Below are 12138 nucleotides of genomic sequence, written 5' to 3'. Positions count from 1 at the left end.
CCATTCTCTTGAGTGCAAAATAAGAATTATATTACCTATTTCAAAAGGGTTGGTCAGGTCAATTACAATAAGGCCTGAAGACCAGTGCACCATATTTGAAACACATTATCCCTTTTTCTTCTGATTTCAGCCTCATCTGCTTTACTGCATATGGAAAAGCAGCCCACACAGATGTAGAAATAATGAAACAGAAACATAACTTCAGAGTCCAGAGTTAAAGCTTCCATTTTCCCCAGAAAGATGAACTTGGCCTCACAGTGAAAGGCCTTGGCATCAATGAGTGTTTCCTTTAGATGGCAGAATAAAGGCATCTATATTCACCATCTTGGTCTGTATCTCAGAGCCTTACCTTCTGAGGACACTCTGTGCCACAGCAAACATTTGTGTCCTGCAAATCCATTCTCAACAGACCCAGTTAAACTATTCTTGGTGCAAGTGAACCAACCATGCCACCAGATCCTTCTAAAAATATACTCTACTTAAAATCTGCTGGCCCATAATGCTTGTTTTCTAGTCTTCTTCCCCTGTGTATTTCATAAGTATCATGATAATTTAAAAAAAAATCAGCCTTCTTTATTTCTAACAGCCTCATAGAAATTGTAACTAACTCTGGGCAAGCAGCATTCAGAAAAGCTGATAAACAATCTGGCTAGCAAATAAATTTATTGATCATGAATTTTATGAGAGCTCAGAAGCACCCCAGCCCTCCCTCTCATCCCCACTAGATGCACCTCCAAACTTTTCCTTAAAAATATGTGGTGACATGAATCCCACTACTTCTCCTGCTTCCCCTGATGCTCATTCAAGAATTGGGACAACTGATGAATTTCTCCAGGGTGTGAGATTCAGAGCTGCTGCTTCCTTTTCCCTCTTTGCAAGCCATCAGGCAGTAAGGCAGTCCCTGGAAGAACAAGATGCTTCTCCTGAAAGTGAGCAAAGATCCCCCTGCAATTACTGTCAAATGCATGCTTCACCAAGACATCCAGAAGGTGCCTGGAGCACACAGGACAGGAGGCTTTGTGCCAAATGGAGACATGCTAACTTGATTTCACCTTTAAAGCAGTTTGGTTAGTGGGGTTGAGAGAGGAAGCAAAGAAAAGAATCATCCAAAAGGTCTTGTACTTTCCAGTTTCAAGGCCAAGGTATGTAATTGGCTGTGATTTGCTGTCAGCACCCCTGACAGCTGAAAGTCAGGAAAACGATGCTGTTCTGAGAGATAATGTTAGCTAACATGTAAGTAAATGAATGACAATTGCTAGTAAGAGAAAAAGGTGATCCGCACTGGTAACACAAGAGAATAAGCACTGAGTGAGGCCAGGGATCCTTCACATTGGGCTGGGGGAGAGGAAGGGAAATTAGGTTTTATTTATTTAATTTTTTTTTTAAAGAGAGAGTGAGCGAGAGAGAAGGAGTGAGAGAGAATTTTTAATATTTATTTTTAGTTTTTGGCGGACACAACATCTTTGTTTGCATGTGGTGCTGAGGATCCAACCCGGGCCGCACGCATGCCAGGTGAGCACGCTACCGCTTGAGCCACATCCCCAGCCCAAAATTAGGTTTTAAATATGATGCAGTGATAGTCTACTTAGTCACATGGACCTCAAACATCCAATTCCAAAGAATCCCAAAGTGATATGAAACTTACAATGTCTCAAGTTTGCCAACAGAAAATCACCCAAGAATGTTTTCTATACACGCTGGTCATTGAACCAAAATCCTCCAAGGACCCAGCTCTCTGCTTTTGAGAACTTGATCTTAACATCTTAATGGTGAACACAGTAAATAGAGTTCTCATTTTAAGCAACCTAGAGAGTGATGCAGCAGTGATAGCATGTGAGAGAATGAGTTCAAAAGGAGCCAGAAAGCTCTAATCTCTTGGAAATTACTTCTCATACATGTGCATATTTTGATCCAAAAAAAGCCATGATTGTTTAACCTGTCATACCCTTCTCACCATTAGCTTCATTCCTATAACTTGAAAAACCATTTACACATTTACATGATGGACTCTTTCTAGATAAAAATAATTATTGAGCTGGGTGCAGTAACATACACCTATAATCCTAGCAATTAAGGAGGCCGAAGCAGGAGGATCACAAGTTCAAGGAAAGCCTCAGCAAATTAGCAAGGCCCTAAGGAACTTAAAACCTGTATCAAAATACAAAATAAAAAGGGTTGGGGATATAGTTCAATGGTTAAGTACCCCTGGGCTCCATCCCTAGTAATAAATAAATATTGAGGTGGCAAGGAAGAAAGGATCTTTCTACTAAAAATGTTCTTGCTAGAGGACTTCAAAGACCCATAAAAATAAGTGATCAAAATTCAGAAAGTAGATACAAACTACATGGGGGTGAGGGGTGGGGAAGGGGCTGTTATGTCAGAAAGAAAATCTCAGCAGACCATAGTTTGTTTCTGTGTGAAAGTTGACCATACAGCTTTCGAATTCCCCTAAAAAACTTGACTCCAGAGATTTTCCAGCTGTTTGTGAATTGATTCATGATAACTATATATATTGATATACATCTATAAAAGGTGATAGGCTATAAATATATACAATTATATAGAAGGCTACAAAGACAAATTAAACTGTTAACAGTGGCTATCTATGGGAGGTACAAATACAAATGAGATTAATTTTTTTCTTTATGCTTATTTGAATTTTCTAAATGTTGCTAGAATTAAAATATACCGTATCTCTATTCAAAAAGAGCTATTCCAAGAGAAGTGGATAAAATGTCATGAAGTAACTAATCTAAAAACCACTCATTCACCAACCCATGACATAGGGCTTGGTAAGAGGAAATTCCAAGAATCTCTCTTCAGCAGAAGTTGAAAGTCTGCCAGAGTCTGCTCTGTAAGCTCCAAGGTAACACAAACCCACGGCCATTTACAAGAAGAGGCCATGTAATTTCCTAAATCAACAGAAAAACATATGGAAATAAAAGTTCTAAGTAGGGTGGAGTTGAAACTATAACCTCATTCTTTCTGTTGCTGGTAAGAAGGTTAGAGGATGTAAGTTAATTATATTCTCATTAAGAGAAATAAATCCTTGTGTTTTTTTCTATTGTAACATCTGCTTATACATACTTTTAACAACACAGATCATAATACTTTTTATTATCAGTGACATTTCCACAATATTTTATGTATTTTCATAAGGAAGATATTTTCTAAAGTTTCCTAAGTATGAAATTTTCTGGTATGTGAAATCATTTTCATAGAGTTCCTGCATATTCTCTGAAATTCACAATACCCATTTAATTGAATAGTGCACTTTGCTATGAAAATGAAAAAGCTATCTCATTTATATTACATGAGAGATAGTAATAAATAACAAGAATAACACCCACTCAGAACGACATAACATTCAAAGTGGTTTTCTTTTTTCAGTTTAAGTTCTTCAACATCTCCACTGTCATGATGGTTTAACTTGTTGAATGCTTATTACTTCCACCTTACAGATAAGAGCTTTGTGAGAAGCTATACATTAAGCTATAGAAGTAACAAAGTAAGTACTCATTTAGTGGATACTTAGTATATACGAACCACCATAATTGTTTTTTTTTTTTTTTTTTTTGATTTAGGCCTTGGGCTCTGAAATCAGATCACCCAAATTTTAAAGCAGAGGTTAACAAACATCTTCTATAGATGGCCAGATTATAAATATTTGTCTCTGACAGCAGTATTCAATTATGCCCTTGTGGCAGGAAGAGTTATAGACAATACATAAATAAATGGGCGTAGCTGTGTTCCAATAAAACTTTATTTACAAAATTGATTAGAGAAAAATAGAGAATGTATTTTGCTGTTGGGCTATAGTTTGGTGATAATCCAAATCCCACCATGTCCTACCTTCTTAACCTTGAGTGAGTTTCTTCAGTTCTCTAAGACTCTATTATTCTAGATGTAAAATAGTGGTAATCATGCCTAATGCTCATGTTAATTTTAAGAATTTTTAAAATGTATGTGAAGCCATTAGCCTGATGCCTGACATCACATATGGTCAAAGATCAATAGATTAGTAACTACCATCATCTTCATCATCAATTGATCCTGAAAACCACCTGGGTTATTTTTATCTGCATTTTAAAGGTAAGAAAACATATGTTTAAACAGTTAAGTAACAGCCACTGTAAAACATCTAACAGACGACTATGGGGCTAGGAGCAAACCCAGATCCATTTCCAGGAGGCTTAATCACCTCCAGTAATGATTATTTACTACTGCATGGATTGGTGGATCTTAAAATAGTTTTCTCATAATCAAAGAATAAACTATAATTCTTTCATTCTGATGTATAAACAAAGTCCAAAGATTCACTAAAGACATTTATAACCTAACACACAGAACCAGTTGTTCTTAAGGTGAGGAAAACTTATTAAAACCATAGTTTATGTATTACTATAAATTTGCTGTAAAAATTTTAAAATCTGAGCACAGCACATTAGTATCTCGTCCCTCTGAAGCCACCTGTTAGCAATTTTGAACACTGCAGTTCAACAGTGTGTCTATAAAAGGTTCATTGTAGCTTTGTTCCCCTCACCTTGACCTTTACTTTCAGTTCTCAAGTTTCTGGAGTTCTCATACGCACTGCAGGTGTGTCACTAACCAATTTAAAAAAAAAAAAAATCTCCGTAGTCACTTCTCTCATAATGAAAATATACAATCCAATGAAGCCAATTAATACTCCTTCACTCTAAATCATACAGCCTGGGCCTACCAGTTTTACTCACTGGCATTTGTGCATCTTGAATTATAAGTGGTCTCTGAGGAGAAAGGCAGATGTGAAGATCCTCAAGACAGGAAGAGCAGAGAATTCGTGGGCAGGTCCTGACCTGGATTTCATATTTGGAAAGTCCTCCAAGATACTCATAAATAAAAAATAACTGCAAACTAACAGCACACTTCCATATTCTTCCTTGCCAAGCACACTAAATAAGCTTAGAGACAAAACAAACAAACAAACAAACCTGTGGGCCCCTCCCACAACAGTCTTTCTGTCTCCCATCTAACCTACATCCAGTAATTCTCCAGCACAGAGTCCATCTCACCCTTTTCCCCTCCAGAAAACTCCCCCAGGGATGGGATGCCTCTGTTCCTCGCCTTCTGCAGCCTCACCTCCTGCCACTCACCACCCCCAGGTCTCCACTCCTGCTTTGTACCATTTGCAATATGCTACATTAGAAATGTCTGTTTTTAGCTCCAAGATCAAACAGTTTTGCCACCATGAGTACCTTGGGGCCTGCCTTGACCATTAACAAAGACCACTTCAAGGTATCCTTCCATAATTGGTCCTTCTGGTCTCCCTGGAGGCATGTCTCAAGTGGAACCCCAAATCACTGTTGTTATCTTAGTTTTCTAGGCTTGCAAAGGACAGAGGTTTTTCACCTCTAAATAAGTTGGTTAGAGTGTGCGTAGAAGAGCACCTGACCCATGAGTGATGATTAAAATATATTTCTTTTTTTCTTTTCTTTTTTGATACCAGAGATTGAACTTAGGGGTGCTTAACCACTAAACCACATCCCCAGCCCTTTTGTTTATTTTTTTTCTTTAATTTAGAGACAGGGTCTCGCTGAGTTACTTAGGGTCTCACTAAGTTGCTGGGGTTGGCTTCGAAATTGCCATCCTCCTGCCTCAGCCTCCCAAGCCACTGAGATTACAGGCATGCACCACTGTGTCCTGCTAAAATGTATTTCTTAAATGAATAGATGAATGCATCAATTTTTAAACTGTTCCTCCAGAATAAGCCCTAAATAACACACTTTCATGCCATCCACGTTACAAATTACACCCCCCAAGTCAATTATAGGCAAAATCTTTGGAGTGATGCCAAAATTAACTGGAAAAACCACCAGAGATCATGCTGAGATCTAAAAGGCATGATGTGGAAATCAGAATTTACTCTGAAATTGAAAGGCTTGAAGTAGTTCTTATTACAAAGTTCAAAGTCTCTTTAACATGCAGATCCTATCAGGGTTCTTTATGAAGCTCATTGTACATTTCTAATTCTTTTCTCTATTCTTTGTTATTTACTATCCCAAACACAACTGCATAAATTATTCTAATGTGAGGAGGAAAACGGTCATACAACAGCAATCAATCAATCAGGTTAAACAACCAGTGAAAGAATTGGCTGCTGTGGCTAGAGCTCCTTGACCTTTGCCTCCCCTTCTACATAGGTGAGCCTCCAGTACCCACACCCCAGCCCACAGTTGCCTGTGATGGCTTCTCTGTAATTGGGAGAACACTTGAGAGTGGGGAGCAGTCTGTCTGGCACAATATAGCTGAAAAGGACTAGTGAATGCCCTTCTTCACTACCCTCCCCTGGTCTTCCCTCATCAACTCCTTGCCTCTTTTGAGTCCAAATTTTCCCATTTCCAGACCTATGCCTCTCAGACGAGGTCAACCTCAACACTACACCGAACAGAATATCCATATTCTAGGTTCACCCTTCACTCTCCTCCAGCCTCAAATGAATTCCTCCAACTCCTGTCGAGGTATCTGAAATTACTCTATTAGAGAAGACTCCTTTTCTTCTCTCTTTGATACTTTCGCTTGGAGTTGCTTATTAAAATCCAAATAGTCCTGAGAAGAGTAACATTATCAGATAACAACTCCTGATCTGCAATGAGAGGTACAGACAAAAATGCTGGTGGGGGTGAGGCTGGAGCACCCAGCACAAACCAAGAACCCAGTGCAATGAATTTCATGAAGATGGCCTCGAGATGGAGAAGACAAACAGAAACTAACTTTAATCTTGCCAGTGGTCTCTCCCACTCTAGGTGACAAGTGTTTCAATCAATTTCAAAAACCTTCACAATGAGAATTTCTCAGTCTTGGCTCCACTTTGAGACTAGGAGCCCTGGGTTAAACCCTTTTGTTTAAAATGGGTGCTGCAGTGTGCACTGATATGGCATAGCAGAAGCTCTGGAAATGGACTCCCACCTCAGGCTCACTCCCCTTTTCCTCAAGATTGGTGAAATGACTGTTCCTGAAACAGCCTTAAGGACACCCTACCCTTCCTCCAACTTCTCTACAGAAGTGTCCAACTCTGTGGTTGAATTTCCTCTTAAACTCTGGAGCTCAGGGGGCTCTTCCCTACCTATTCTTCCTCACCATCAGATATTCTTAATGCAGGCAATATTCTTGGACTTCTTATTACAATTCCATGCCATGTCAACGAATGTTTCCTCACTGGCCAAATGTTTTCCTGCCTTTCTTCAAAAATAAAGTTCAAAGCTATCAATATTATGAAGGGAATATATTTTCTCCTTTTTCAGATTCTTTGTTGCTTTTACTTTTATCCTCAAAAATAGAAAAAAAATAAGATTGGCAACTGTTTTGATTTAGAAATAACTTTGGCATCTCCCAATCAAATCCACTACTATAGAAATGAATTCACTTAAATACAGAGATATTATTATGAACTATAAATAGGCAGTTTAAAAGGCAGTTATAGTGCTTAGCAAAACAAATGCTTAGCATAAAACAATGAGATTTGTAAAATATTTACAACATTAGTAATTTTTAAAAGACTGTATTTCTACCCTTTGCTAAAAAACTCAGTATCAACAATTGCAATTTGAAGTTGTAAATTGGAAATATCATAAGCATTGAATGTAAAAGATTAGGGTAACTATTACCATTATTTTAAAGTAATAAAGTACAGACTTTTTAAAATAAATTTTTATTCCTGTTTGCTTTAAAATTTTAATATTGAAACAACTGTTTAACCAGTCTAGTAATTCTCAATAAAATATAAATGCACCATGTAAAATAATTGTTTTAAAGTAACAATTCACAATAACTGTTGAACCACAGAATTATGGTTGAAAGGAATATAAGCAATGATATGCTAGGAAACGCTTAACAACCAGTTAGGATGCCAAGTACAACAGTGGCACCTGTAATCTCAGCTACTCAGAAGGCTGAGGCAGGAAGATCTCAAGTTCAAGGCCAGCCTAGGAAACTTACTGGGACCCTGTCTCAAAATACAAAAATAAAAAGGGCTGGAGATGTAGCTCAGGGCTACACTCCTGGGCTCAATCCCTAGTACTAGAAAAAATGAAAGATGGAGGCAGTCTCCAAGGGGTTACTGATCACAAAGACCACACAACTGGCTCTCACAAACCCATCTAAGTTGGCTCTACCACATGACTGGATATGAAAGTTCAGATGGTGTAGCCTCTTCATACCTGAAACTTTTCCGCAGGACTGTCTTTCCTTATAATCTACAATACCCTACGCACATAAGGACATAACACATGTACAATGTTTACACATTTATCTACTCGACACTATTATAGTGGCTTTCATTCTTTTTTCAGAAATGAAACACAGTAAAAAACATATATGACCTCATAACCCAACCACATACACATTATGTGCAGTTGTATGTACATAAACACAAGTGAATAAAACAAAACGGAAGTCTTAAAAAATAAAGCACAGTCTTACTACATACAATGCATAATCTCCTCTTCTATATCACTTTTAAATTCTGATCTTGATCCACTAAATTGGATTATATTCACCTTTTTGGGTAGTGACCCAGAGTTTGAAAAGTGCTACTGTAATAGACTATAAGCTCATTGAAGATAGGATTACATATCATTTGTCTGTATCTATTCCTATATCTAATAGTAATTATTGAAGTCCAAGGAGGTTAAGTAACTTTTCCAAAGATGTAACTGCTATATTGCTGACAAATAATCCCTCCAGGCAAGTGATAACTCATGCCACAGAATCATAATATTTATGACTTGATAACTGAAAGTTATATAATCTTGTAAGACAGCTACCCCTTCGCCAGAAATTGACAAAGAATTTTTTTTAATGGTACTCACCCCCCCCCCAACAGTGTTTTACCCACTGTGGCCCTGACTTTTCACCTGGATGACGGGGACATGATTCCCATTTCCTTACTTGACAACATTCACCCTCAACAGTGTTGAAAAGAGAATCATTGTTTTCACAAAACATCTTCATTTCTCTATGGAGAAGAACTATATAAATGCTGATTAATATTAAATATATAGAATAATCATATCCTGTACATTAGTAACACTAGCCTTCTAATAGCCAAAAGCCAAATACTTAGTTGCAGAAAATACTCAGTAGAATTTGAATGCACGGCCCTCTCGTCAGTGTGCTTGCACACCACATGCTTTTTATAGGTGCTATTAAATGTACACTATAGTTTCAAGACAATTCAGATAAGCATCTTCACTAAAATACCCAACACCATTAATCATCTCAGTGACAGTGCTCCAATTTAACATCTTGGGGATTTCTTCCCCTTCTTCATCATTTATTTGCCAATATTTCCTTGTTATGAATATCCCCCTAGTGACTTACCCTGGCAGTCACAGCTGTGCTGCCTACTGTGTCTACCCTGACTACAAATAACACTGATTCTTAATAAAAGCAAACCCTTGAGATGATTCCTATGGTGAGAAGGGAAACTTTTCTATGGACAGACCTCCTCATGGCTTCGACCATGTTCCTTACTCTAAACTGAGCAACCTCAGCCTTTAAGCAGATAGTCATTTCTATCTGCTTAAATTAAACCAGCTTAATTACAAATTAACAACAATTGATTGCTGATTGCCTATTATTTGAGTGGTCAACAATCAACTGATGCTTAACTATGGTTCTGAGCGGACCCCCCTTGCTAGACAACAGAAGGCTTCTTCAAAGCAACCACCAATCACAACAAGGCCACAAATCACTAACCAATTTCAGAAACCTGGCCATCAAAAGCCACAATAAATGACTCATAAATAATAAGGTCTTTTTAAAAATTACCAGAAATAATTTTGCATTATAATTACACCAGTTCAGAAGAGGAAAACATGATCTAGGTAACAGAATAACAATAAATAAAGCCAGAGATAAACACGTAGTAAAGATACTGTGATAAAGTTATCAACTAAACCACAATAGGCAGGGAACAGTCCTAGCTCCAATCCGGGATCTATTCTATATCCATTTCAGAGAACAACCTCCATAGCCACTAGCATCTCCTGATCATTTAAAAATTGGAAACCGTGAAAGAAAACTCTCTACAACCATTTGGAGGAGTAAATGAAAGTAGAACTCACCAGCTTGTATTCAGAAAGGACCTTTTAAGGAAAAAAGGGCACTTTCTTTTTTTTTTTTTTTTCAAAAATGACATTCTCCTACCAAAGAAGAGTACAAAGACAAACATACACCACAGTATATTTGCAAAATGTGTGAAGAAAGACTTCAGTGGACTCATGTTTTTGTTACCTTATATTTTCTATAGGGGAAGAATTAATTAGATGTTAACGCTGCTTCATTCAATATTGCATAACTTTTCTGGAAAGCATAAATTTCTAACCTTTTTTTCTGAATACTCCAATTGGACTATTGTTTAAAAAAACTTTCTTTTTAGTAAAAGCAATACAACTCAAGCTACAATATATTAAAATGCCATTTCCTCCCCAGAGCAAAGTGTTTACTTCAGTGATAGCAACAACACCTCGTTACCAAAAGTGCAGATTCTGTTAAGTAACGGACAAAGCAAATGGCAGCAAAGACAGAGGACTCAACTTCAATTTAACTGTCCTGTAAGGTACATAGTAATTAGCTGCAAAGCTCTGAAATCTTAGCTAGCATGTTAAGTCTGCTACATGACAGTATAATTTGACTTCTTAAAGGATTATGCAAATTACAACTCATCATTCCATTACAGGATTGAAAAAAAGTGACAGCTAATTTATACATAACACACCTTTCAAATCCCTAAGATGCGTAGCACCTGTGCAATGTATTTTGCTGAGATTTTCTTGCATATAAGTACTTGTTTATTGCAATATAAAGAAGCTTACCTAAGAGCTTTAATACAGTCATTTTAAAAAAAAACTTTTAGACCACAATTTCAAAAGAATAAACATTTTTTTTCTGTCTTGATTTCAGAGGCAAATTTTTTATTATCATTTTGTTTGGTTTGGTTTGATTTTTTCCCCCACTAAATTAAATAAAAATAAGGTTTCAATACAAGGATATTTTTTAATAGCTGGCAATCACAAGCACTGATGCAAGAGCCAGAAGGAAGACTCACAAAGATTTCAACATACTTCTGGTAGGTAGATTCACAGTAGATTCCGTCATATCTGTAGATTTTCCTACATTCTGATTGGTTGGGCAGAGGATGCTGGGCAGTTATTCTGTAGAGGCATCAAAAACAGATAGACATGACTAGAGATTCTCTACAGTCAACTGGAATGCAGGATAACAAGTATGTTGAAATTTAATATATTCTGCTTTTACGCTTTTGAGCTCTACACACAATTGCAATGTGTACATACATTTGAGAATATTAACTTCCACTTTTAGGAAACGGCAGTCAGAGAAAAAGCAACTTTTCTCAGTTCTTCATCAGAACAATTTGTTTTTTAAGTCTCAGAGTCATAAAAGTGGAAGAAAGACATATAGATCTAAAGCTTAACTCACTCTACTATCCCCATGATTATATTCTAAAGAAAATGTTAAAAACAAATGTCATTAGTGTTTCTGTTACAGGGCTGTCATTAATTCAATCATGCATTACGAGCATAGGCAACTATAAATGCTTTAAGTGCTTTAAAACCATAGCCAAGTTAATATATTTTTCAGCTTTATTCAATTTATATAGTTTGTATGCTACTGACTTCTAAAGGGATATGATACAGCTTACAGAACTAAACCCAATTAGGGATGAAAACACAAGCAAGACCGTGGGGAGCACGGGTTAGATGTTAACAGGCACCTGAGATGAGCTGATTACAGTGGCTCCAGGTTTCTTGGCAGTTAAGGTAAAAAGGGGGAAAAGCTTACACAATTTTCATCTGTATTACTTAAGCCTATAAATTCATCTGAGACTCCCTGCATTATATAGACATAAAAATTCTGAGAGGCGTTTTCTGACCATTTGCTTCAGTTGAAAATCTCATCATTCAAGGAAAAAAAAAAAAGAAATCTACCATGTATTTTAGAGAAAAGTAATGCAATTTAGTCAATAGAAATATCTGTAAGAGTGCCAACTGCTTTGTTCTAATATCAGTCTATCAGAAAAGTTAATATCAAATTTTTAAGTCCATACCCCCCACAAACACACACATAGTATCCTCTTAA

General features: G+C 37.0%; 1 protein-coding gene across 6 annotated transcripts in view; it reads right to left on the bottom strand.

Moving 5' to 3' along the window:
• The window catches only part of Npas3 (neuronal PAS domain protein 3), an 830756-nt gene that overhangs the window by 707778 nt on the left and 110840 nt on the right, over positions 1-12138 (bottom strand). For 4 of the 6 annotated variants that reach the window (XM_077799936.1, XM_077799935.1, XM_026414289.2 and 1 more), the window contains exon 2: positions 11103-11192. The exons of the other annotated variants lie outside the window; for them this stretch is intronic. In XM_077799936.1, coding sequence (XP_077656062.1) covers positions 11103-11192 — 90 coding nt within the window. The remainder of the gene's footprint in view (positions 1-11102; positions 11193-12138) is intronic. 6 annotated transcript variants of the gene reach the window in all.

This window comes from Urocitellus parryii, chromosome 6 (genome assembly GCF_045843805.1).
Source record: "Urocitellus parryii isolate mUroPar1 chromosome 6, mUroPar1.hap1, whole genome shotgun sequence".
NCBI classification, from domain to species: domain Eukaryota; kingdom Metazoa; phylum Chordata; class Mammalia; order Rodentia; family Sciuridae; genus Urocitellus; species Urocitellus parryii.
Note: the sequence above shows the minus strand (reverse complement) of the source record. Positions and strands in the feature narration are given on the sequence as shown.